This window comes from Labrus bergylta, chromosome 8 (genome assembly GCF_963930695.1).
Source record: "Labrus bergylta chromosome 8, fLabBer1.1, whole genome shotgun sequence".
NCBI lineage: Eukaryota > Metazoa > Chordata > Actinopteri > Labriformes > Labridae > Labrus > Labrus bergylta.
Window position 1 is genome coordinate 31,730,994 of NC_089202.1, and position 27,500 is coordinate 31,758,493.

At 47.1% G+C, this 27,500-nt stretch overlaps 2 protein-coding genes across 6 annotated transcripts in view; one reads left to right on the forward strand and one right to left on the reverse strand.

The window, feature by feature from the left end:
• dcst2 (DC-STAMP domain containing 2) overlaps positions 1-17,024 on the reverse strand; it is a 17,417-nt gene extending 393 nt beyond the window's left edge. The window contains exons 1-15 of one of the 5 annotated variants that reach the window (XM_029281938.2): positions 16,917-17,024; positions 16,081-16,343; positions 15,716-15,886; positions 15,453-15,554; positions 5,092-5,286; positions 4,934-4,999; positions 4,640-4,853; positions 4,193-4,350; positions 3,929-4,093; positions 3,683-3,850; positions 3,140-3,240; positions 1,900-2,033; positions 997-1,121; positions 202-295; positions 1-127 (exon numbers count right to left, since the gene is read on the reverse strand). The exon at positions 1-127 is cut by the window's left edge and continues 5 nt beyond it. In XM_029281938.2, coding sequence (XP_029137771.2) covers positions 1-127; positions 202-295; positions 997-1,121; positions 1,900-2,033; positions 3,140-3,240; positions 3,683-3,850; positions 3,929-4,093; positions 4,193-4,350; positions 4,640-4,853; positions 4,934-4,999; positions 5,092-5,286; positions 15,453-15,554; positions 15,716-15,886; positions 16,081-16,183 — 1,923 coding nt within the window. In that variant the 5' untranslated portion in view covers positions 16,184-16,343; positions 16,917-17,024. The other 4 variants (XM_020657017.3, XM_029281936.2, XM_065958042.1 and 1 more) reach the window with 4 other exon arrangements.
• dcst1 (DC-STAMP domain containing 1) overlaps positions 16,828-27,500 on the forward strand; it is a 21,571-nt gene continuing 10,898 nt past the window's right edge. Inside the window, 8 exon segments of the mRNA XM_065958046.1 lie at positions 16,828-16,944; positions 17,040-17,144; positions 18,178-18,252; positions 18,365-18,493; positions 18,610-18,749; positions 20,284-20,458; positions 20,584-20,727; positions 22,451-22,572. Coding sequence (XP_065814118.1) covers positions 16,908-16,944; positions 17,040-17,144; positions 18,178-18,252; positions 18,365-18,493; positions 18,610-18,749; positions 20,284-20,458; positions 20,584-20,727; positions 22,451-22,572 — 927 coding nt within the window. The 5' untranslated portion in view covers positions 16,828-16,907.

A 27,500-nucleotide genomic window follows, 5' to 3' on the forward strand; every position in this document is an offset into this window, starting at 1 on the left:
CTCAGAGTCCGGGGAGACACCGGTGTTGCTCTCTCGTGGTCTTGGGCGTGTTGCCATGGAGACCGCCCCCCTCCTCCTCCTCGTGGCTCTGTGGGTGGAGTCGAGCTGCTCGTCATCACTGGAGTCTCTGAGAGGAACAGTCTGATTATCATGCTGCTCATAAAGGCTTCAATCACTTCAGTCAGCATCACACCCACTCACAGCTCTTCCTCGCCGTCTTCCTGCGAGGTCAGAGGTCGCTCACAGGCCACACACGTGTTTCCCAAACTGTGGAAACATGGCCGACAGAACACGCCTGTGAAAACAAGACGGCAGCAGCTCGTGAAGACAGAAGAAACACAAACAGGAAGTGTGAACTTTAGATTCCATGATATGAAATATGAAGTTTAACAGACAGGAAGCTAAAGGATGACCAACAGGTCACCTGTGTTTAGATTCAGCAGAGTGTTAGATATCAGGGAGGGGGCGGGGCCTGAGTCACACACACATCTTTATTTACTTTCAGTTTGAAAGTTAAACACGAGATGTTTAGAAAAGAAGAAACTCAGAGACACCAACGAAGAAGAACAATGAACAAATAATGTTCCTTTAAATGTGACTAAAGTGCAGAACGTAGTGTGTGTGTGTGTGTGTGTGTGTGTGTGCTCAGCTTCAGTTACTGTTATCTGTCTGAACGCAGCTGAGTCAACAACAGTTAGAGCTGAAGGACGCTCCCTCAGCACACACACACACACACACACACACACACACACACACACACACACACACACACACACACACACACACACACACACACACACACACACACACACACACACACACACACACACACACACACACACACACACACACACACACACACACACACACACGTTAGTGACACCGGTGGCCGTGAAGTGAACTGCAGCGCTCCGGTCATTGAGGGACAACAAGCTGTATTTGATTGACAGGTGTCAGCTTTGTCGTCATCACCACATCACCTGTGTGCGACTCTACCTGCACACTGTGGGACGTCACAGGCGGCCATGTTGTCCTCGTCCTGTCTCACCTCCTCACCACATGCCAGACAGGTAACTAGAGACAGACCCAGCAGGTGAGACAGGTGAACCCCTCCAGGTAATCTGAGACACAGAGAGAGAGAAAATACACTGAAAAGATTCATCAGGAGACACCTGGTTGATTTGATTTGATTTATTTATTTAAAGGACAGTGCACATTAATCAATATTTCTGTAAATGTGCCGGTGTTAGCCAGCAGGCTAATTTTCAACTGTAGTCCTTTGGCAAGATGTTAAGCTAGGCACAGGGTGGCTAAAAAATAAAAACTTGTTAAAGAATACACACAGCAACAGATAACAACAGTATAACATGATGCCAATATACTGGCTCCATTAAAACATATAACCATACAACCATTCATACAAACCACCATGGGTTAGACAGCACAGCTACAACAATACATAGCAACAGACAAACATGCACTCAGATTAAATACTATCAAAGGTGTTCACATTTTTGATTGCTTAAAAGCCAGTCGTTAAGACGGTGGGTGAATGTATGGTGGGAGGTTCAATTTCTAATCTCCAATGGCAATTGGTTCCATAATTTAGAGGCTCTCACAGAGAAACATAATTGACCAAAGGAGCTGGACCTAAGAGGGACTACACAGTCCCCTCACAGAAGTAATTATAGACTTAACTTTGGATGTAATATCAATTGGTGATGAGTATAGTGGACCATTTTGAGGACTATGTATAGCTCTGTGTGTCTGTCTGTGTGTGTGTGTGTGTGTGTGTGTGTGTGTGTGTGTGTGTGTGTGTGTGTGTGTGTGTGTGTGTGTGTGTGTGTGTGTGTGTGTGTGTGTGTGTGTGTGTGTGTGTGTGAGCCGCTCTGTGTGTACCTCAGCAGGAGAGCTTGAAGATGACTCCCTCCTCCTCCTGCGTCAGCTCTGATCCGGGCTGCAGACCTCCTCAGGACATTCCCCAGCGTCCACCTCTGGTCCAGGATCTGCTGTCGGAGGAACCGGATCCTCTCCTGTAAAACAAACAAACAACAACAAACACACACGTAGGATCGTCTGAGGAACGCCACATGTTCTGATGAGAATGTTTAAAAGCGGAGTGAGAGGGAGGCCGAGCGGTTTAGCCTCCAGCAGTTTCACCTGAAACATGAACAAACTTTGTTCTCTTTGTGTGGTGAGGCTGCAGCTCGTATTTCACATCACAATAAATCAGAGACCAACGACTGTTTCATTCGCACGCACGCACGCACGCACTGGAGCAACAAAGCGACAGCCGAGTGATGGAGGACAGAGAATAAAGATGTGACAGGTTTGATCCCACCCTGATGGTTTGATTAAGAGTGTTGGAGATGAACCAACAGGATGGATTCTTTGTGGAGAGATCGTGATGCAGGCTTTAATGCTGCAGTGACTTCCTGTTTAGAGAGATGGTGACTCCTGATTGGACAGTGATGACGATGTTTTCACTGAATGTGCTTCTCATCAGCGTAATCATGAAAGATCTAAAGATGAGGAGGGGCTCCATGTTTCACACTGAGGAAGGATCCGGGTCACAGTCTGATCTGTGGGGCGGGAGAGTCCGGGTCAGGTGTGTTCAAGGTCTCTCAGGTGTGTTCAGGGTCTCTCAGGTGTGTTCAAGGTCTCTCAGGTGTGTTCAGGGTCTCTCAGGTGTGTCAGAGTCTCAGGTGGGTTTCTGTGTAAGCACGCTCAGACCTGCATCCTGCCTCAGTCCTCATTCTGCAGATTCTTTACATACCTGTCTGCTCACTGACCTCTCACCTACTGCTGTGTGTGTGTGTGTGTGTGTGTGTGTGTGTGTGTGTGTGTGTGTGTGTGTGTGTGTGTGTGTGTGTGTGTCTGTGTCTGTGTCTGTGTGTGTGTGTGTGTGTGTCTGTGTGTGTGTGTGAGTGTGTGTGTGTGTGTGTCTGTGTGTGTGTGTGTGTGTGTGTGTCATTGGCTGCTTTTACATGGACACAAATAATTGGTTTAAAAGCCAATCAGAACAGACTGATCCGATCAGTGTAATCCATGTTCACGCTCGATCTGATCGAGTCGGCCTGACGGGGAATCATCGACAGTAAATATTTAAATGAGGGTAAGGTTAGTGGGCGTGGCTGACCTGCTCTCTGTGTGGATGATATGAAGCACAGGCGAGTCGTCTGCAGCGCTGCATTAACCCCCTACTCAGAGAGACCAGCAGAGACAGACCCAACAGGAACCCTGCAAACAGAACCAGAACCAGTGAGACCAGAAAGACCAACAGACACAGACCTGCTCCTGAAAGGTTAAAGGTGACATCTCCTCCTCCTCTTCAGTGTAAATAAGTGTCAGAGCTCCTCAAAACATGTGTGTGAAGTTTCTTGTTCTAAATCCACTCTGATCCTGTATTTGATCATGTCTATAAACCCCTCTATTTCAGCCCTGCTCAGAACAGACTGTTTCTGTGTCTGTACCTTTAAATATGTAAATGAGCTGTGTCTGACCACGCCCCCTCTTTGGAAGGGCTTGGGTGTCTCAGTCTTTCTGGCTCCATGTCCTATTGTTTTCGGTGAGAAGGAAGACTCAGAGGGCAGAACAAACACCTAGCTGTGGGAGTTTGTGGACACAGTTTAACCTGCGGTGTTGGGCGGGCTGTGATGTCACTTCCTGTGCGTCCTCTTACCAAGGGTGAAGCAGGTGCTGTAGTCGGGCTCTGACGGCGCCAGCAGACACTTCCTGCTGATCACGGTGATGTTTCCTCCCTGCAGGATGTTAAATGACGTCACCAGGTCTCTGAAGATGTCTGAGGCGTAACCCGAGCCGTTCACCTGCACAGCCACCGTCACCGGGGCTGATGGGAGGTGATGTTTCCATGGTTACCACATTTCACACTGATAATCACAATCCTACATCAGGATGGTAGTCTCACCTCTGGCCACGACGTCCCCCTTCACCTGGTTCTGCACCTGATCCAGGATCCAGAACACCAGGAAGTCCAGCGCCACCAGCAGGCTGCCTATCACCAGGTGTCTGAGCACGGAGACCACGCCCGCCAGCACCGCACGCCACTCGCGTCCAGACAGGTGAAACGACACTGCAGGAAACACGCTTCAGGTCAACTGAGCTACAACTGATGGATGACATCATTCATGAGCAGCCAATCAGCAGCAGACACACACACAGGTGTACTGACGTGGTGTGATGTAGGTCTTGGCCTCCAGGCGTGTGATTGGCAGAACTGAGGCCCCACCCCCTGAGGTCAGCTGACGGTCGAGCTCTTCAAACTGAGCGCTGATGTAGACGTTATCAAAGTCGAGGTCAGAGAGAAACCTGCGTCTATACCGCACCGCCCTACACACACACACACACACACACACACACACACACACACACACATACACAGACACACACACAGAGACACACACACACACACACAGACAGACACAGACACAGACACACACACACACACACACACACACACACACACACACACACACACACACACACACACACACACACACACACACACACACACACACACACACACACACACACACACACACACACACACACACACACACACACAGCTTAAGATTTAAAGATGTGTGTGTGTTAGTGTAACACCGGTGTGACCTCTGACCTCAGGTAGGAGCAGGCGAGCAGGACAAGGCCGCCATACGTCAGTGGTGCGCTCAGCGTCTGAAACAGGTGCAGCTCTGAGGAGACTTCCTCCATGATGTCCCGGGACACCTGCTGCAGAGAGCGGCTGCTGTTGGCGTCCAGGTCGAACTTCACCGAGGCCGAGACGTTGAAGTCGAACTCTCGCTTCAGTCGCTGGAACGCTGCGACCGTGGCTGGAGGGGGAGAGATTAAATGGCTCAGCAGGAGGATGGAGAGCGTCGAGACGAGACAAACAACGAGATGATGAACTCACGGGCTGCCAGGCGTTTCTTCAGATGGCCGGCGATGTAGGAGGGGATGGTGCAGAAGAGCTCACCGGCTGAAAACACACACAGACAATTTAGAAAGCTGATGTCAGGTGTAAAATAAAGAAAGCATTAATGGAGGTGGTGATGGTGTCAGTGAATGCACCACGGGCGAGGCTGCAGAGCGGTAGGAAGACGTCCACAATGTCACACAGGAAGTTGAACTCTCCCAGCAGGTCGGAGCAGTCGGCCCGGGCATCCAGGAACACTGCCCGGCACTTCCTGTACGGGGAACCCAGTATGGCGTTACACTTGTCCCCGATGTCCACCAGGAAGTGAAGGACGTTCCTCAGAGTGCGAGCTGCAAGGTGAGCATTCATAGTACACGGGCTGTTCAGTCATGAGCAGCTATACACACATTCCAGGAGAACTACAAGATCACAGGAGAACTACAAGATCAAAGGAGAACTACAAGATCACAAGAGAACTACAAGATCACAGGAGAACTACAAGATCAAAGGAGAACTACAAGATCAAAGGAGAGCTACAAGATCACAAGAGAGCTACAAGATCACAAGAGAACTACAAGATCACAGGAGAGCTACAAGATCACAAGAGAACTACAAGATCCCAGGAGAACTACAAGATCACAAGAGAACTACATGATCACAGGAGAACTACAAGATCACAGGAGAACTACAAGATCACAAAAGAGCTACAAGATCACAAGAGAGCTACAAGATCACAGGAGAACTACAAGATCACAGGAGAGCTACAAGATCACAGGAGAACTACAAGATCACAGGAGAACTACAAGATCAAAAGAGAACTACAAGATCACAGGAGAACTACAAGATCACAAAAGAGCTACAAGATCACAAGAGAGCTACAAGATCACAAGAGAACTACAAGATCACAGGAGAACTACTAGATCACAGGAGAACGAGAACTACAAGATCACAAGATAACTACAAGATCACAGGACAACTACAAGATCACAGGAGAACTCCAAGATCACAGGACAACTACAAGTTCAGGAGAACTACAAGATCACAGGAGAACTACAAGACCACATGAGAACTACAAGATCACAAGAGAACGACAAGATCACAGGAGAACTACAAGATCACAGGAGAACTACAAGTTCAGGAGAACTACAAGATCACAGGAGAAATACAAGACCACATGAGAACTACAAGATCACAAGAGAACTACAAGATCACAGGAGAACAACAAGATCACAGGAGAACGACAAGATCACAGGAGAACTACAAGATCACAAGAGAACTACAAGATCCCAGGAGAACTACAAGATCCCAGGAGAACTACAAGATGACAGAAGAACTACAAGAGAACTACAAGATCACAGGAGAACTACAAGATCACAGGAGAACTACAAGATCACAAGAGAACTTCAAAATCACCGGAGAACTACAAGATCACAGGAGAACTACAAGATCACAAGAGAACTTCAAAATCACCGGAGAACTACAAGATCACAGGAGAACTACAAGATCACAAGAGAACTACAAGATCACAAGAGAACTACAGTATCACAGAGAACTACAAGATCAAAGGAGAACTATAAGAGAACTACAAGATCACAAGATAACCACAAGATCACAAGAGAGCTACAAGATCACAGGAGAACTACAAGATCACAAGAGAACTACAAGATCACAAGAGAACTGCAAGATCACAGGAGAACTACAAGATCACAGGAGAACTACAAGATCACAGGAGAACTGCAAGATCACAGGAGAACTACAAGATCCCAGGAGAACTACAAGATCCCAAGAGAACTACAAGATCCCAGGAGGACTACAAGATCACAAGAGAACTACAAGAGCACTACAAGATCACAGGAGAACTACAAGATCACAGGAGAACTACAAGATCACAGGAGAACTCAGAGATCACAAGAGAACTACAAGATCCCAAGAGAACTACAAGATCCCAGGAGGACTACAAGATCCCAGGAGGACTACAAGATCACAAGAGAACTACAAGAGCACTACAAGATCACAGGAGAACTACAAGATCACAAGAGAACTACAAGATCACAAGAGAACTACAAGATCACAAGAGAACTACAAGATTACAGGAGAACAACAAGATCACAGGACAACTACAAGATCACAGGAGAACTATAACAGAACTACAAGATCACAAGATAACTACAAGATCACAAGAGAACTACAAGATCACAGGAGAACTGCAAGATCACTGGAGAACTACAAGATCACAGGAGAACTGCAAGATCACAGGAGAACTGCAAGATCACAGGAGAACTACAAGATCACAAGAGAACGACAAGATCACAGGAGAACTACAAGATCACAGGAGAACTACAAGATCCCAGGAGAACTACAAGATCACAAGATCACAAGAGAACTACAAGATCACAGGAGAACTGCAAGATCACAGGAGAACTACAAGATCACAGGAGAACTACAAGATCACAGGAGAACTGCAAGATCATAGGAGAACTACAAGATCACAGGAGAACTACAAGATCCCAGGAGAACTACAAGATCCCAAGAGAACTACAAGATCCCAGGAGGACTACAAGATCACAAGAGAACTACAAGAGCACTACAAGATCACAGGAAAACTACAAGATCACAAGAGAACTACAAGATCACAGGAGAACTACAAGATCACCGGAGAACTACAAGATCACAGGAGAACTACAAGATCACAAGAGAACTACAAGATCACAGGAGAACTACAAGATCCCAGGAGAACTACAAGATCACAGGAGAACTACAGGATCAAAGGAGAACTGTAAGAGAGCTACAAGATCACAGGAGAACTACAAGATCAAAGGAGAACTATAAGAGAACTACAAGATCACAAGATAACTACAAGATCACAAGAGAACTACAAGATCACAGGAGAACTGCAAGATCACAAGATAACAACAAGATCACAGGAGAACTACAAGATCCCAGGAGAACTACAAGATCCCAGGAGGACTACAAGATCAAAGGAGAACTACAAGAGTACTACAAGATCACAGGAGAACTACAAGATCACAAGAGAACTACAAGATCACAGGAGAACTACAAGATCACAGGAGAACTACAAGATCCCAGGAGAACTACAAGATGACAGAAGAACTACAAGAGAACTACAAGATCACAGGAGAACTACAAGATCACAGGAGAACTACAAGATCACAAGAGAACTTCAAAATCACCGGAGAACTACAAGATCACAGGAGAACTACAAGATCACAAGAGAACTTCAAAATCACCGGAGAACTACAAGATCACAGGAGAACTACAAGATCACAAGAGAACTACAAGATCACAAGAGAACTACAGTATCACAGAGAACTACAAGATCAAAGGAGAACTATAAGAGAACTACAAGATCACAAGATAACCACAAGATCACAAGAGAGCTACAAGATCACAGGAGAACTACAAGATCACAAGAGAACTACAAGATCACAAGAGAACTGCAAGATCACAGGAGAACTACAAGATCACAGGAGAACTACAAGATCACAGGAGAACTGCAAGATCACAGGAGAACTACAAGATCCCAGGAGAACTACAAGATCCCAAGAGAACTACAAGATCCCAGGAGGACTACAAGATCACAAGAGAACTACAAGAGCACTACAAGATCACAGGAGAACTACAAGATCACAGGAGAACTACAAGATCACAGGAGAACTCAGAGATCACAAGAGAACTACAAGATCCCAAGAGAACTACAAGATCCCAGGAGGACTACAAGATCCCAGGAGGACTACAAGATCACAAGAGAACTACAAGAGCACTACAAGATCACAGGAGAACTACAAGATCACAGGAGAACTACAAGATCACAGGAGAACTACAAGATCACAAGAGAACTACAAGATCACAAGAGAACTACAAGATTACAGGAGAACAACAAGATCACAGGACAACTACAAGATCACAGGAGAACTATAACAGAACTACAAGATCACAAGATAACTACAAGATCACAAGAGAACTACAAGATCACAAGAGAACTACAAGATCACAGGAGAACTGCAAGATCACTGGAGAACTACAAGATCACAGGAGAACTGCAAGATCACAGGAGAACTGCAAGATCACAGGAGAACTACAAGATCACAAGAGAACGACAAGATCACAGGAGAACTACAAGATCACAGGAGAACTACAAGATCCCAGGAGAACTACAAGATCACAAGATCACAAGAGAACTACAAGATCACAGGAGAACTGCAAGATCACAGGAGAACTACAAGATCACAGGAGAACTACAAGATCACAGGAGAACTGCAAGATCATAGGAGAACTACAAGATCACAGGAGAACTACAAGATCCCAGGAGAACTACAAGATCCCAAGAGAACTACAAGATCCCAGGAGGACTACAAGATCACAAGAGAACTACAAGAGCACTACAAGATCACAGGAGAACTACAAGATCACAGGAGAACTACAAGATCACAGGAGAACTCAGAGATCACAAGAGAACTACAAGATCCCAAGAGAACTACAAGATCCCAGGAGGACTACAAGATCCCAGGAGGACTACAAGATCACAAGAGAACTACAAGAGCACTACAAGATCACAGGAGAACTACAAGATCACAGGAGAACTACAAGATCACAGGAGAACTACAAGATCACAAGAGAACTACAAGATCACAAGAGAACTACAAGATTACAGGAGAACAACAAGATCACAGGACAACTACAAGATCACAGGAGAACTATAACAGAACTACAAGATCACAAGATAACTACAAGATCACAAGAGAACTACAAGATCACAGGAGAACTGCAAGATCACTGGAGAACTACAAGATCACAGGAGAACTGCAAGATCACAGGAGAACTGCAAGATCACAGGAGAACTACAAGATCACAAGAGAACGACAAGATCACAGGAGAACTACAAGATCACAGGAGAACTACAAGATCCCAGGAGAACTACAAGATCACAAGATCACAAGAGAACTACAAGATCACAGGAGAACTGCAAGATCACAGGAGAACTACAAGATCACAGGAGAACTACAAGATCACAGGAGAACTGCAAGATCATAGGACAACTACAAGATCACAGGAGAACTACAAGATCCCAGGAGAACTACAAGATCCCAAGAGAACTACAAGATCCCAGGAGGACTACAAGATCACAAGAGAACTACAAGAGCACTACAAGATCACAGGAAAACTACAAGATCACAAGAGAACTACAAGATCACAGGAGAACTACAAGATCACCGGAGAACTACAAGATCACAGGAGAACTACAAGATCACAAGAGAACTACAAGATCACAGGAGAACTACAAGATCCCAGGAGAACTACAAGATCACAGGAGAACTACAGGATCAAAGGAGAACTGTAAGAGAGCTACAAGATCACAGGAGAACTACAAGATCAAAGGAGAACTATAAGAGAACTACAAGATCACAAGATAACTACAAGATCACAAGAGAACTACAAGATCACAGGAGAACTGCAAGATCACAAGATAACAACAAGATCACAGGAGAACTACAAGATCCCAGGAGAACTACAAGATCCCAGGAGGACTACAAGATCAAAGGAGAACTACAAGAGTACTACAAGATCACAGGAGAACTACAAGATCACAAGAGAACTACAAGATCACAGGAGAACTACAAGATCACAGGAGAACTACAAGATCCCAGGAGAACTACAAGATGACAGAAGAACTACAAGAGAACTACAAGATCACAGGAGAACTACAAGATCACAGGAGAACTACAAGATCACAAGAGAACTTCAAAATCACCGGAGAACTACAAGATCACAGGAGAACTACAAGATCACAAGAGAACTTCAAAATCACCGGAGAACTACAAGATCACAGGAGAACTACAAGATCACAAGAGAACTACAAGATCACAAGAGAACTACAGTATCACAGAGAACTACAAGATCAAAGGAGAACTATAAGAGAACTACAAGATCACAAGATAACCACAAGATCACAAGAGAGCTACAAGATCACAGGAGAACTACAAGATCACAAGAGAACTACAAGATCACAAGAGAACTGCAAGATCACAGGAGAACTACAAGATCACAGGAGAACTACAAGATCACAGGAGAACTGCAAGATCACAGGAGAACTACAAGATCCCAGGAGAACTACAAGATCCCAAGAGAACTACAAGATCCCAGGAGGACTACAAGATCACAAGAGAACTACAAGAGCACTACAAGATCACAGGAGAACTACAAGATCACAGGAGAACTACAAGATCACAGGAGAACTCAGAGATCACAAGAGAACTACAAGATCCCAAGAGAACTACAAGATCCCAGGAGGACTACAAGATCCCAGGAGGACTACAAGATCACAAGAGAACTACAAGAGCACTACAAGATCACAGGAGAACTACAAGATCACAGGAGAACTACAAGATCACAGGAGAACTACAAGATCACAGGAGAACTACAAGATCACAAGAGAACTACAAGATCACAAGAGAACTACAAGATTACAGGAGAACAACAAGATCACAGGACAACTACAAGATCACAGGAGAACTATAACAGAACTACAAGATCACAAGATAACTACAAGATCACAAGAGAACTACAAGATCACAAGAGAACTACAAGATCACAGGAGAACTGCAAGATCACTGGAGAACTACAAGATCACAGGAGAACTGCAAGATCACAGGAGAACTGCAAGATCACAGGAGAACTACAAGATCACAAGAGAACGACAAGATCACAGGAGAACTACAAGATCACAGGAGAACTACAAGATCCCAGGAGAACTACAAGATCACAAGATCACAAGAGAACTACAAGATCACAGGAGAACTGCAAGATCACAGGAGAACTACAAGATCACAGGAGAACTACAAGATCACAGGAGAACTGCAAGATCATAGGAGAACTACAAGATCACAGGAGAACTACAAGATCCCAGGAGAACTACAAGATCCCAAGAGAACTACAAGATCCCAGGAGGACTACAAGATCACAAGAGAACTACAAGAGCACTACAAGATCACAGGAAAACTACAAGATCACAAGAGAACTACAAGATCACAGGAGAACTACAAGATCACCGGAGAACTACAAGATCACAGGAGAACTACAAGATCACAAGAGAACTACAAGATCACAGGAGAACTACAAGATCCCAGGAGAACTACAAGATCACAGGAGAACTACAGGATCAAAGGAGAACTGTAAGAGAGCTACAAGATCACAGGAGAACTACAAGATCAAAGGAGAACTATAAGAGAACTACAAGATCACAAGATAACTACAAGATCACAAGAGAACTACAAGATCACAGGAGAACTGCAAGATCACAAGATAACAACAAGATCACAGGAGAACTACAAGATCCCAGGAGAACTACAAGATCCCAGGAGGACTACAAGATCAAAGGAGAACTACAAGAGTACTACAAGATCACAGGAGAACTACAAGATCACAAGAGAACTACAAGATCACAGGAGAACTACAAGATCACAGGAGAACTACAAGATCACAGGAGAACTACAAGATCAAAGGAGAACTATAAGACAACTACAAGACCACAAGATAACCACAAGATCACAAGAGAGCTACAAGATCACAGGAGAACTACAAGATCACAAGAGAACTACAAGATCACAGGAGAACTGCAAGATCACAAGATAACTACAAGATCACAGGAGAACTACAAGATCACAGGAGAACTAGAAGATCACAAGAGAACTACAAGATCACAGGAGAACTACAAGATCACAGGAGAACTACATGATCACAAGAGAGCTACAAGATCACAAAAGAACTACAAGATCACAGGAGAACTCCAAGATCACAGGACAACTATAGTTTAGGAGAACTACAAGATCACAGGAGAACTACAAGATCACAGGAGAACTACAAGATCACAAGAGAACTACAAGATCACAGGAGAACTACAAGATCCCAGGAGAACTACAAGATCCCAGGAGGACTACAAGATCAAAGGAGAACTACAAGAGTACTACAAGAACACAGGAGAATGACAAGATCACAAGAGAACTACAAGATCACAGGAGAACTGCAAGATCACTGGAGAACTACAAGATCACAAGAGAACTACAAGATCACAGGAGAACTACAAGATCACAAGATAACTACAAGATCACAAGAGAACTACAAGATCACAAGAGAACTACAAGATCACAGGACAACTACAAGATCACAGGAGAACTATAAGAGAACTACAAGATCACAAGATAACTACAAGATCACAAGAGAACTACAAGATCACACGATAACTACAAGATCACAAGAGAGCTACAAGATCACAAGACAACTACAAGATCACAGGAGAACTACAAGATCACAAGAGAACTACATGATCACAGGAGAACTACAAGATCACAAGAGAACTACATGATCACAGGAGAACTACAAGATCACAAGATAACTACAAGATCACAGGAGAACTACAAGATCACAGGAGAACTACAAGATCACAAGAGAAGTACAAGATCACAGGAGAACTACAAGATCACAGGAGAACTACATGATCACAAGAGAGCTACAAGATCACAAAAGAACTAGAAGATCACAAGAGAAGTACAAGATCACAGGAGAACTACAAGATCACAGGAGAACTACATGATCACAAGAGAGCTACAAGATCACAAAAGAACTACAAGATCACAGGACAACTATAGTTTAGGAGAACTACAAGATCACAGGAGAACTACAAGATCAAAGGAGAACTACAAGATCACAAGAGAACTACAAGATCACAGGAGAACTACAAGATCACAAGAGAACTACAAGATCACAGGAGAACTACAAGATCACAGGAGAACTACAAGATCCCAGGAGAACTACAAGATCCCAGGAGAACTACAAGATCCCAGGAGGACTACAAGATCAAAGGAGAACTACAAGAGTACTACAAGAACACAGGAGAACGACAAGATCACAAGAGAACTACAAGATCACAAGAGAACTGCAAGATCACAGGAGAACTGCAAGATCACAGGAGAACTGCAAGATCACAGGAGAACTACAAGATCACAAGAGAACGACAAGATCACAGGAGAACTACAAGATCACAGGAGAACTACAAGAGCACAGGAGAACTGCAAGATCACAGGAGAACTACAAGATCCCAGGAGAACTACAAGATCACAAGAGAACTACAAGATCACAAGAGAACTACAAGATCACAGGAGAACTGCAAGATCACAGGAGAACTACAAGATCACAGGAGAACTACAAGATCACAGGAGAACTGCAAGATCATAGGAGAACTACAAGATCACAGGAGAACTACAAGATCCCAGGAGAACTACAAGATCCCAAGAGAACTACAAGATCCCAGGAGGACTACAAGATCACAAGAGAACTACAAGAGCACTACAAGATCACAGGAGAACTACAAGATCACAAGAGAACTACAAGATCACAGGAGAACTACAAGATCACCGGAGAACTACAAGATCACAGGAGAACTACAAGATCACAGGAGAACTACAGGATCAAAGGAGAACTGTAAGAGAGCTACAAGATCACAGGAGAACTACAAGATCAAAGGAGAACTATAAGAGAACTATAAGATCACAAGATAACTACAAGATCACAAGAGAACTACAAGATCACAGGAGAACTGCAAGATCACAAGATAACAACAAGATCACAGGAGAACTACAAGATCCCAGGAGAACTACAAGATCCCAGGAGGACTACAAGATCAAAGGAGAACTACAAGAGTACTACAAGATCACAGGAGAACTACAAGATCACAGGAGAACTACAAGATCAAAGGAGAACTATAAGAGAACTACAAGATCACAGGAGAACTACAAGATCAAAGGAGAACTATAAGAGAACTACAAGATCACAAGATAACCACAAGATCACAAGAGAGCTACAAGATCACAGGAGAACTACAAGATCACAAGAGAACTACAAGATCACAAGAGAACTACAAGATCACAGGAGAACTGCAAGATCACAAGATAACTACAAGATCACAGGAGAACTACAAGATCACAGGAGAACTAGAAGATCACAAGAGAAGTACAAGATCACAGGAGAACTACAAGATCACAGGAGAACTACATGATCACAAGAGAGCTACAAGATCACAAAAGAACTACAAGATCACAGGAGAACTCCAAGATCACAGGACAACTATAGTTTAGGAGAACTACAAGATCACAGGAGAACTACAAGATCACAGGAGAACTACAAGATCACAAGAGAACTACAAGATCACAGGAGAACTACAAGATCCCAGGAGAACTACAAGATCCCAGGAGGACTACAAGATCAAAGGAGAACTACAAGAGTACTACAAGAACACAGGAGAATGACAAGATCACAAGAGAACTACAAGATCACAGGAGAACTGCAAGATCACTGGAGAACTACAAGATCACAAGAGAACTACAAGATCACAGGAGAACTGCAAGATCACAGGAGAACTACAAGATCACAGGAGAACTACAAGATCACAGGAGAACTACAAGATCACAGGAGAACTACTCTCTTTCTGTCGTTGTTCCCTTACCAACATGGCGGACGCTGTCGGTCAGAGTGTGGATGAAGTTCTGAACTCTTCCTGCAACGGCGTGAGCGTTACTGCTGATCTCTCTGATTTTGTCTAACGCCGCTGCGCGCACACACACACACACACACACACACACACACACACACACACACACACACACAATATGCAGAAAATATTCATGTTTTCACGTCAAGATGAAAGCCTTCATTAAAATCCTATTTTTTAATCAACGTGATGGTGGAGGCTTCTTATTGGTTTGTTACAGAAAAGGGGCGTGGCTGATCTCTGCATCAGTTCCTGCGTCTGATTGGCTGCCAGCTCGGCTCCACACAGCAGACTGGCGGCGGCTCGCTCCGTGTTTTCGAATGTGTTGGTGAGCGGACCGGACAGCAGCGCCGAGACAAACAGGAAGAGCAGGAAGCTCCGCCCATGACCTGAAAGGCAGGAGAGGTTGGCTTGTGATTGGCTGAGCTGAGCCACACCCACATGTGCATAACCTGACCCAAAACCCTCTGGCGCCCCCTGTTGGAGGTTTAGTGAAGTGCTAAAGAAAATGGTTATTTCATAGTTGCTGTTGGAGTTTGAAAGAGGAGGTGGTCTCTGAAGGACAGGAACACCTGAGACTCACCTGAGCAGAGAGAAGGCAGCATCACTGTGACGTCGGCTCGGACGCCGGCTGACAGACCCAAACCGAAGGCTGCGAGGGCGGCCATGGCGATGGTGGTGTACATGCAGAACCACAGCGGCTGTTTCTGCAGGAAGAGAGCCGTGAGCCCGTACACAGACGCCAACAGCAGCCCGCAGAAAAACGCCGCCAGGCTCCGCCCCTCTTTCTGCAGGTGAGGTTTGATCGTCTTCCATTTAATGTGACTGTCGGAGCGTCCTGTTGACCTGAGATAAGACAAATCATTTACACATCGGATATTTGACTGATGGAGCCCAAGATGGTCTGGCACTTTAAACAGTCTCACTCTAAAGACGTGTCCACAAATCGTCTCCATGACGACGTCCAGACGACCTGGAACATCTCCTATATGATCAGAAGTGAAAGACCTGACAGCTGTTGCTGCTTCCTGTTTGTGTGTTTGTGTTTACATTCAGCTTCTCTCTCTAGTCAAACAGCATCATGCCTCACACTGTTAGCCGTTAGCTCCCTGTTAGCTAGCTCACACCTGTAGATTCTCTCACCTGTTCAGGACTCCTCTGACGGCCTGTGTGACTCCGCCCCTCTCTACCTGCACTCTGACGTCACACTTCATCAGGTGTTTCTGTCTGTGTTCACTCCTCATCCTCTCCGTGTGTTTTCGGTTGGAGTTAAAGTTTGGTCTCCATGGTAACCGGAAAAATGTGACGTCACGGGAACGTCCAGAATCTCAAACTGACCAACCGACCAAACGAAACAAGAGCAGGTAGAAAAGTGACATTTTGACGGTTTGTGAGCTCGTTCAGAGGATCATGACTCACCTGTGCTCACCTGTCGCTCCTCACACAGGTGACTTCACACTCTGTCCGGGACGCTAAGCTAACGTTGAGCTAACAGCAGCTAGCAGCTGACTCACAGGACTTTGTTGTGTTTCTGTCCTCCAGCTGTTCAGAGGATCAGGATGACCGTCCACCGTTTCCTCTGCAGCCAATCAGAAGAGTCAGCTCACCTGGTCGTCAGGGCGCTGATTGGAGCGGTGAGCGGCGCAGGTAACCACCACTCAAAAATAAGAGACTAATAACTGTCTTATTTTGAAAAATAAACATAGTTCTGTTATGTCTTCAGCTTTTTAAATCTAATGTCATTTAAAAAATGTTTCGTCTTATTTTCAATCATTATTAATCATAATTATTTTTATTTAGTGACCTCGTAAAATGATACAAAAATATTCATTTGTTTGAATTTATTGTTATATTCCCATTCATGATATTTTTAGACCTCTTATGTATAAATGTAATCACATATAAAAATAAATGTTAAGTACATAAAAAAAAAGATCAGATAAGATCTAATAAAAGTATTAATAATCAATTCAACAATCAATTAACATGTGTTCTTTAAAGGTCCAGTCAGTGAGCTGTGTAGAGAGTGAGATGATAAAGGTATCTTACTCTCTGATCATTAAGGAAACATGCTATGTTGAAGTGCTGGCTTCTCTGACAACAATGCAGCAGCCAGTATGTCCTCCTTCTAACTTTACATTCTGCTCCTGAATGCTCTGGATTTGTTTGGACCAGAGAAGGTAGGCGCTTTTAAGACACACCCCCACACGGCCGTTTTGGACGCCCCTCAGTTTGTCAGATATGAGAGCAGTTATCAGGTCAACAGGTGTTGCAGTGATGGAAGCGGGCAAGAGAAGTGGTTCAGATAGAAGTGATTGTACCCGACCTAAAAAGCCTCTGCATGTTTCTAATAAGCTCCACGAGCAGAAACGTGCTCAAACTAGGATCAATATTGGAGATGCTTTTGAAAAATGGAGAGAGGTTAGAACACAGAAAGGTTTACAGACCCATGCAGAGCTGGATAAACACTGAAGCTTCAGAGTCCACCACATGGTGACCTGAGTGAGCGTCCACTCTAGAGAGGAGGGGGGGAGACAGCTCTCTATGATGTTTAGAATTTAGACTGCAGTACCCATTTTAAACACCAGGGGGCAGAGTTACATACTGCGCCTTTAACAGATGAGTGAGGATTAAACTGAATATATTCGCCCTTCATATCCCGTCTGCTTCCTGTTTTCAGTTCTGTTCCTCGGAGTCTCTCACAGCCTCCCATTGACCTTTAACCTCTGGCTAACAGCAGGATTTCTTTTCATCTGTGAGAGAAATACAAACTCAATTCCTTCTGATATTTATGAAAATGATAAAACCTCTGACTGAAACACACATGTTGACTATAACCCCCCCCCCTTCCTCCCCCCGTTATACAGGTGTGTGTGCAGTGGGCGGAGCGTTGTCGTCTTCCTGCAGGTGTTCGATCCTCCTGATGTTTCCCAGCATGCTCGGCTCCCGAGGTCGGGGTTACCTGATGGTGTTAATCTTGTCGGTGCTCTGCAGGGGTGAACACACACACACACACACACACACACACACACACACACACACACACACACACACACACACACACACACACACACACACACACATTAAAAATCAAGATCTGTTGATATTTTAGGTCCACTTTCTAACATCCAGCGGAACGTGGAGACGGCGGCTCTGTCTCTGAGCTGTAACCTGGACCTGCAGGTCCATCACAGCAGGTTACTGTGGAGGGACGCCATCAGACCGTTTATCCTGATCACACAGGAGCTCACGGTGAGACTATAGGAAGCTATGCTAACCACTTAGCAGCTATGCTTCCTACTCAGGTACATAGCATACCACTGCAACTAAACTCCAAGTTTTAAGCACCCAACATCCTTAGGTTTATTTTAATGTTTTAATTTATTTGATGACCAAAAAAAATGACAAACATGAAGAGATGGTCTACTGAAAACATAAGGAGGACTTCCATACATTTTATTTTACTCCGTTTTCAATTTTGTTTGTTTAATATATTCCTTACCACGGGAAGACCAATCAGCAACCTCCACTCTTGAAACATGAAGCTGATGCTGAAGTGTAAAATCCTGCAGTTCCTGGAGTGTCCACTAGAGGCTGGCTGCAGAAGCACAGGAAGTCACATACACACCCATTCTAAAAAGCCTGTTTTTACAGCAGAGATGAACATGTTTACAGCCTGGTTCAAAAAACCAAATAGGTGTGATTAGCTCATGTCTGGATGGACACACACTGTACGGGGGGTGAATGTTTTGATGACTCATCAGTTTTGATTTGATGAAGGATAAGAGTTATTCACAATAAGGCGTGTAGCTGACCTGATTGACAGGTGGGCGCGGTGTAACGGTTTGTCAGGAGGTTTAAAACCCGCCTCAGCTCCAGCTCTCAGCCTGTCGTTAGGTTGACTGAAAGTTAGACTGAGACAGCATTTCCAGCACGGAGACCGCCATCGATGGGACTCCAGCACCCCCTGCAGGGACAGACGGGGGACGCCATCGATGGGACTCCAGCGCCCTCTGCAGGGACAGACAGAGACCGCCATCGATGGGACTCCAGCGCCCCCTGCAGGGACAGACAGAGACCGCCATCGATGGGACTCCAGCGCCCCCTGCAGGGACAGACAGAGACCGCCATCGATGGGACTCCAGCGCCCCCTGCAGGGACAGACAGAGACCGCCATCGATGGGACTCCAGCGCCCCCTGCAGGGACAGACGGGGGACGCCATCGATGGGACTCCAGCGCCCCCTGCAGGGACAGACAGAGACCGCCATCGATGAGACTCCAGCGCCCCCTGCAGGGACAGACGGGGGACGCCATCGATGGGACTCCAGCGCCCCCTGCAGGGACAGACAGAGACCGCCATCGATGGGACTCCAGCGCCCCCTGCAGGAACAGACAGAGACCGCCATCGATGGGACTCCAGCGCCCCCTGCAGGGACAGACGGGGGACGCCATCGATGGGACTCCAGCGCCCCCTGCAGGAACAGACAGAGACCGCCATCGATAGGACTCCAGCGCCCTCTGCAGGGACAGACGGGGGACGCCATCGATGGGACTCCAGCGCCCCCTGCAGGAACAGACAGAGACCGCCATCGATGGGACTCCAGCGCCCCCTGCAGGGACAGACGGGGGACGCCATCGATGGGACTCCAGCGCCCCCTGCAGGGGCAGACAGAGACCGCCATCGATGGGAGCTTATAGAGCTCTTTAAAAACAATCGGGGTCGTACCAGAATGTTCCAGAGCACGCCAAGAAACCCGTTAAGTCGTGTTTTTGTTTCCTCTGCAGGACGATGAAGCAGAGTTTCAGTCGGAGACTCTGAGCGTCGGCAGGAAGTTTGAGAACATCCGAGACGAAGTCGTCCTTCAGTACGGATACGACCGATTCAAACGGAAACACACCGTCACCGCCGGCAACAGCACACAGGAGCAGTTCACCTCAAAGACCATGATGCAGTGTGACGGTGAGACAACTGAACACCAGGCTCATCTCAAGGTCACGAGGTCACGAGGTCACTGTGTGTGTGTGTGTGTGTGTGTGTGTGTGTGTGTGTGTGTGTGTGTGTGTGTGTGTGTGTGTGTGATGCAGGTGTGGTGGATGAGGGCGTGCAGCGGTGTGCTGATTGGTTCAGCCTCAAGTGGGCGGAGTGTATGGAGGCAATCGCAGTCCCTGTCATTAACCACGTCCTCTGTGTGTCCATGAAGTTCCATTTCCTGTGTGACATCTTGAGAGGTGAAAGGTCACACACCTCAACTTTCAGGCTCTGATGCTACAACAGCAAATTACACACATTCCATTTATATCTGCTGATATGGGAGCGATTAGTGATCAAAATTCAAATGATAAAGCTAATTTGAAAATTCAAATGCATTAACAGAAATGCTTTTTAAGTTTTAGAATATGAGTGTATTATTTGACTCAAAAATAAAATGATGATTAATTTATCTAATTTGAATTTTAGTTTTCAACTTCAAAAATGCACATTCTTTGACTAAATTAAAATGAGGAAGAAAATTACATTTGCTAAATCTGTATCATAATTCAAATGAAAACTCTAATTTTAAAATGAAAATACAGGAACAGAAACACGTTTTAACTTTCAGATTATAGATGCATTATTTGACCTATATTTAAAATGAATATTCAGTCATCCAGTTTGCATTTTACTTTACTCTCTATGTATGCATATTGTATGACATCATTCAAATGAAAAAGAAAAGGTCTTTGACTTTTCGCTTAAAAAAAAAACTCTCTCTTCCTCCTCCTCCTCCTCTCTCCTCTCTCCTCTCTCCTCTCTCTTCCTCCTCCTCCTTCTCCTTCTCCTTCTCCTACTCCTCCTCCTCCTCCTCCTCTTCCTCCTCCTCCTCCTCTTCCTCCTCCTCCTCCTTTCTCCTCTCTCCTCTCTCCTCTCTCTTCCTCCTCCTCCTTCTCCTTCTCCTTCTCCTACTCCTCCTCCTCCTCCTCCTCTTCCTCCTCCTCCTCCTCTTCCTCCTCCTCCTCCTCTCTCCTCTCTCCTCTCTCTTCCTCCTCCTCCTCCTCTTCTTCCTCTTCAATCTCCTCCTCTTCATCCTCCTCTTCCTCCTCTTCATCCTCCTCTTCCTCCTCCTCTTCATCCTCTTCAATCTCCTCTTCTTCATCCTCCTCTTCCTCCTCTTCATCCTACTCTTCCTCCTCCTCTTCATCCTCCTCCTCCTCTTCCTCTTCCTCCTCTTCCTCTTCCTCTTCCTCCTCCTCTTCATTCCTCTTCAATCTCCTCCTCTTCATTCTCCTCTTCCTCCTCTTCATCCTACTCTTCCTCCTCCTCTTCATCCTCCTCTTCCTCTTCCTCCTCTTCCTCTTCCTCTTCCTCCTCCTCCTCCTCCTCTCTCCTCTCTCCGCTCTCCTCTCTCCTCTCTTCCTCCTCCTCCTCCTCCTCCTCCTCCTCCTCCTCTTCCTCCTCTTCCTCCTCCTCTTCCTCCTCCTCCTCCTCTCTCCTCTCTCCGCTCTCCTCTCTCCTCTCCTCCTCTTCCTCCTCCTCCTCCTCCTCTTCTTCCTCCTCCTCCTCCTCTTCCGCTTCCTCTTCCTCCTCCTCCTACTCTTCCTCCTCTTCCTCCTCCTCTTCCTCTTCTTCCTCCTCCTCTTCCGCTTCCTCCTCCTCTTCCTCCTCTTCCTCCCCTTCCTCTTCCTCCTCTTCCTCCTCCTCTCTCTCCTCCTCCTCTTCCTCTTCCTCCTCTCTCTCTCCTCCTCCTCCTCTTCTCTCCTCCTCCTCTTCTCTCCTCCTCCTCTCTCTCCTCCTCTCTCTCTCCTCCTCTCTCCTCTCTCCTCTCTCCTCTGTCCTCCTCCTCCTCCTCCTCCTCCCCTCTCTCCTCTCTCCTCTCTCCTCTCTCCTCTGTCCTCCTCCTCCTCCTCTCTCTCTTCCTCTTCCTCCTCCTCTCTCTCCTCCTCCTCCACCTCCTCCTCCTCCTCCTCCTCTCAGTGATGACTCCGTGGTGTAGAGAACAGATTCCTGTGGAGGGAAACTTCGGTCAGCTCTTTGATCAGTTGAACGCTTCAGTCGACCTTTTGTCCAGAGAGTTCAGAACAGAGCTCCACCTGCAGGTCAAAACCTCCTCCGTCACCTCCTCTAACACCATCACCTCCTCTAACACCATCACCTCCTCTGTCACCTCTTCTAACACCTTCACCTCCTCCATCACCTCCTCTAACACCGTCACCTCCTCTAACACCGTCACCTCCTCTAACATCATCACCTCCTCCGTCACCTCCTCTAACACCGTCACCTCCTCTAACACCGTCACCTCCTCTAACATCATCACCTCCTCCGTCACCTCCTCTAACACCATCACCTCCTCTGTCACCTCCTCTAACACCGTCACCTCCTCTAACACTGTCACCTCCTCTAACACCTTCACCTCCTCTAACACCGTCACCTCCTCTGTCACCTCTTCTAACACCTTCACCTCCTCTAACACGTCACCTCCTCTAACACCGTCACCTCCTCTAACATCATCACCTCCTCTGTCACCTCTTCTAACACCTTCACCTCCTCTAACACCGTCACCTCCTCTAACATCATCACCTCCTCCGTCACCTCCTCTAACACCATCACCTCCTCTGTCACCTCCTCTAACACCGTCACCTCCTCTAACACCTTCACCTCCTCTGTCACCTCCTCCAACACCATCACCTCCTCTGTCACCTCCTCTAACACCATCACCTCCTCTAACACCTTAACCTCCTCTAACACCGTCACCTCCTCTAACACTGTCACTTCCTCTAACACCTTCACCTCCTCTAACACCTTCACCTCCTCTAACACCGTCACCTCCTCTAACCCTCAGGACTGACTCACCTCCTCTAACACCATCACCTCCTCTAACTCCACCTTCAGGACTGACTCACCTCCTCTAACTCCACCTTCAGGACTGACTCACCTCCTCTAACACCATCACCTCCTCTAACTCCACCTTCAAGACTGACTCACCTCCTCTAACACCATCACCTCCTCTAACACCTTAACCTCCTCTAACACCTTCTCCTCTAACACCGTCACCTCCTCTAACCCTCAGGACTGACTCACCTCCTCTAACTCCACCTTCAGGACTGACTCACCTCCTCTAACACCATCACCTCCTCTAACTCCACCTTCAGGACTGACTCACCTCCTCTATCTCCACCTTCAGGACTGACTCTCCTCCTCTATCTCCACCTTCAGGACTGACTCACCTCCTTTATCTCCACCTTCAGGACTGACTCACCTCCTCTAACTCCACCTTCAGGACTGACTCACCTCCTCTGACACCATCACCTCCTCTAACTCCACCTTCAGGACTGACTCACCTCCTCTATCTCCACCCTCAGGACTGACTCACCTCCTCTAACTCCACCTTCAGGACTGACTCACCTCCTCTATCTCCACCCTCAGGACTGACTCACCTCCTCTAACTCCACCTTCAGGACTGACTCACCTCCTCTATCTCCACCTTCAGGACTGACTCACCTCCTTTATCTCCACCTTCCCGACTGACTCACCTCCTCTAACTCCACCTTCAGGACTGACTCACCTCTTCTGACACCATCACCTCCTCTAACTCCACCCTCAGGACTGACTCTCCTCCTCTAACTCCACCTTCAGGACTGACTCACCTCCTCTATCTCCACCCTCAGGACTGACTCACCTCCTCTAACTCCACCCTCAGGACTGACTCACCTCCTCTAACTCCACCTTCAGGACTGACTCACCTCCTCTATCTCCACCCTCAGGACTGACTCACCTCCTCTATCTCCACCTTCAGGACTGACTCACCTCCTTTATCTTCACCTTCAGGACTGACTCACCTCCTCTAACTCCACCTTCAGGACTGACTCACCTCCTCTAACACCATCACCTCCTCTAACTCCACCCTCAGGACTGACTCACCTCCTCTAACTCCACCTTCAGGACTGACTCACCTCCTCTAACTCCACCTTCAACACTGACTCACCTCCTCTAACACCATCACCTCCTCTAACTCCACCCTCAGGACTGACTCACCTCCTCTAACACCATCACCTCCTCTATCTCCACCTTCAGGACTGACTCACCTCCTCTAACTCCACCTTCAGGACTGACTCACCTCCTCTATCTCCACCTTCAGGACTGACTCACCTCCTCTAACTCCACCTTCAGGACTGACTCTCCTCCTCTAACTCCACCTTCAGGACTGACTCACCTCCTCTAACTCCACCTTCAGGACTGACTCACCTCCTCTGACACATCACTTCCTCTAACACCTTCACCTCCTCTGTCACCTCCTCCAACACCATTCAGGACTGACTCACCTCCTCTAACACCATCACCTCCTCTAACTCCACCTTCAGGACTGACTCACCTCCTCTATCTCCACCTTCAGGACTGACTCACCTCCTCTAACACCATCACCTCCTCTAACTCCACCTTCAGGACTGACTCACCTCCTCTAACTCCACCTTCAGGACTGACTCACCTCCTCTAACACCATCACCTCCTCTAACTCCACCTTCAAGACTGACTCACCTCCTCTAACACCATCACCTCCTCTAACACCTTAACCTCCTCTAACACCGTCACCTCCTCTAACACCGTCACCTCCTCTAACACCTTCTCCTCCTCTAACACCGTCACCTCCTCTAACCCTCAGGACTGACTCACCTCCTCTAACTCCACCTTCAGGACTGACTCACCTCCTCTAACACCATCACCTCCTCTAACTCCACCTTCAGGACTGACTCACCTCCTCTATCTCCACCTTCAGGACTGACTCACCTCCTCTATCTCCACCTTCAGGACTGACTCACCTCCTTTATCTCCACCTTCACGACTGACTCACCTCCTCTAACTCCACCTTCAGGACTGACTCACCTCCTCTGACACCATCACCTCCTCTAACTCCACCCTCAGGACTGACTCACCTCCTCTATCTCCACCCTCAGGACTGACTCACCTCCTCTAACTCCACCTTCAGGACTGACTCACCTCCTCTATCTCCACCTTCAGGACTGACTCACCTCCTTTATCTCCACCTTCCCGACTGACTCACCTCCTCTAACTCCACCTTCAGGACTGACTCACCTCTTCTGACACCATCACCTCCTCTAACTCCACCCTCAGGACTGACTCTCCTCCTCTAACTCCACCTTCAGGACTGACTCACCTCCTCTATCTCCACCCTCAGGACTGACTCACCTCCTCTAACTCCACCTTCAGGACTGACTCACCTCCTTTATCTTCACCTTCAGAACTGACTCACCTCCTCTAACTCCACCTTCAGGACTGACTCACCTCCTCTAACACCATCACCTCCTCTAACTCCACCCTCAGGACTGACTCACCTCCTCTAACTCCACCTTCAGGACTGACTCACCTCCTCTAACTCCACCGTCACCTCCTCTAACACCGTCACCTCCTCTAACATCATCACCTCCTCCGTCACCTCCTCTAACACCGTCACCTCCTCTAACACCGTCACCTCCTCTAACATCATCACCTCCTCCGTCACCTCCTCTAACACCATCACCTCCTCTGTCACCTCCTCTAACACCGTCACCTCCTCTAACACTGTCACCTCCTCTAACACCTTCACCTCCTCTAACACCGTCACCTCCTCTGATCACCTCTTCTAACACCTTCACCTCCTCTAACACCGTCACCTCCTCTAACACCGTCACCTCCTCTAACATCATCACCTCCTCTGTCACCTCTTCTAACACCTTCACCTCCTCTAACACCGTCACCTCCTCTAACATCATCACCTCCTCCGTCACCTCCTCTAACACCATCGACCTCCTCTGTCACCTCCTCTAACACCGTCACCTCCTCTAACACCTTCACCTCCTCTGTCACCTCCTCCAACACATCACCTCCTCTGTCACCTCCTCTAACACCATCACCTCCTCTAACACCTTAACCTCCTCTAACACCGTCACCTCCTCTAACACTGTCACCTCCTCTAACACCTTCACCTCCTCTAACACCTTCACCTCCTCTAACACCGTCACCTCCTCTAACCCTCAGGACTGACTCACCTCCTCTAACACCATCACCTCCTCTAACTCCACCTTCAGGACTGACTCACCTCCTCTATCTCCACCTTCAGGACTGACTCACCTCCTCTAACACCATCACCTCCTCTAACTCCACCTTCAAGACTGACTCACCTCCTCTAACTCCACCTTCAGGACTGACTCACCTCCTCTAACACCATCACCTCCTCTAACTCCACCTTCCCGACTGACTCACCTCCTCTAACTCCACCTTCAGGACTGACTCACCTCTTCTGACACCATCACCTCCTCTAACTCCACCCTCAGGACTGACTCTCCTCCTCTAACTCCACCTTCAGGACTGACTCACCTCCTCTATCTCCACCCTCAGGACTGACTCACCTCCTCTAACTCCACCTTCAGGACTGACTCACCTCCTTTATCTTCACCTTCAGGACTGACTCACCTCCTCTAACTCCACCTTCAGGACTGACTCACCTCCTCTAACACCATCACCTCCTCTAACTCCACCCTCAGGACTGACTCACCTCCTCTAACTCCACCTTCAGGACTGACTCACCTCCTCTAACTCCACCTTCAACACTGACTCACCTCCTCTAACACCATCACCTCCTCTAACTCCACCCTCAGGACTGACTCACCTCCTCTAACACCATCACCTCCTCTATCTCCACCTTCAGGACTGACTCACCTCCTCTAACTCCACCTTCAGGACTGACTCACCTCCTCTATCTCCACCTTCAGGACTGACTCACCTCCTCTAACTCCACCTTCAGGACTGACTCACCTCCTCTAACACCATCACCTCCTCTAACTCCACCCTCAGGACTGACTCACCTCCTCTAACTCCACCTTCAGGACTGACTCACCTCCTCTAACTCCACCTTCAGGACTGACTCACCTCCTCTGACACCATCACCTCCTCTATCTCCACCCTCAGGACTGACTCACCTCCTCTAACTCCACCTTCAGGACTGACTCACCTCCTCTATCTCCACCTTCAG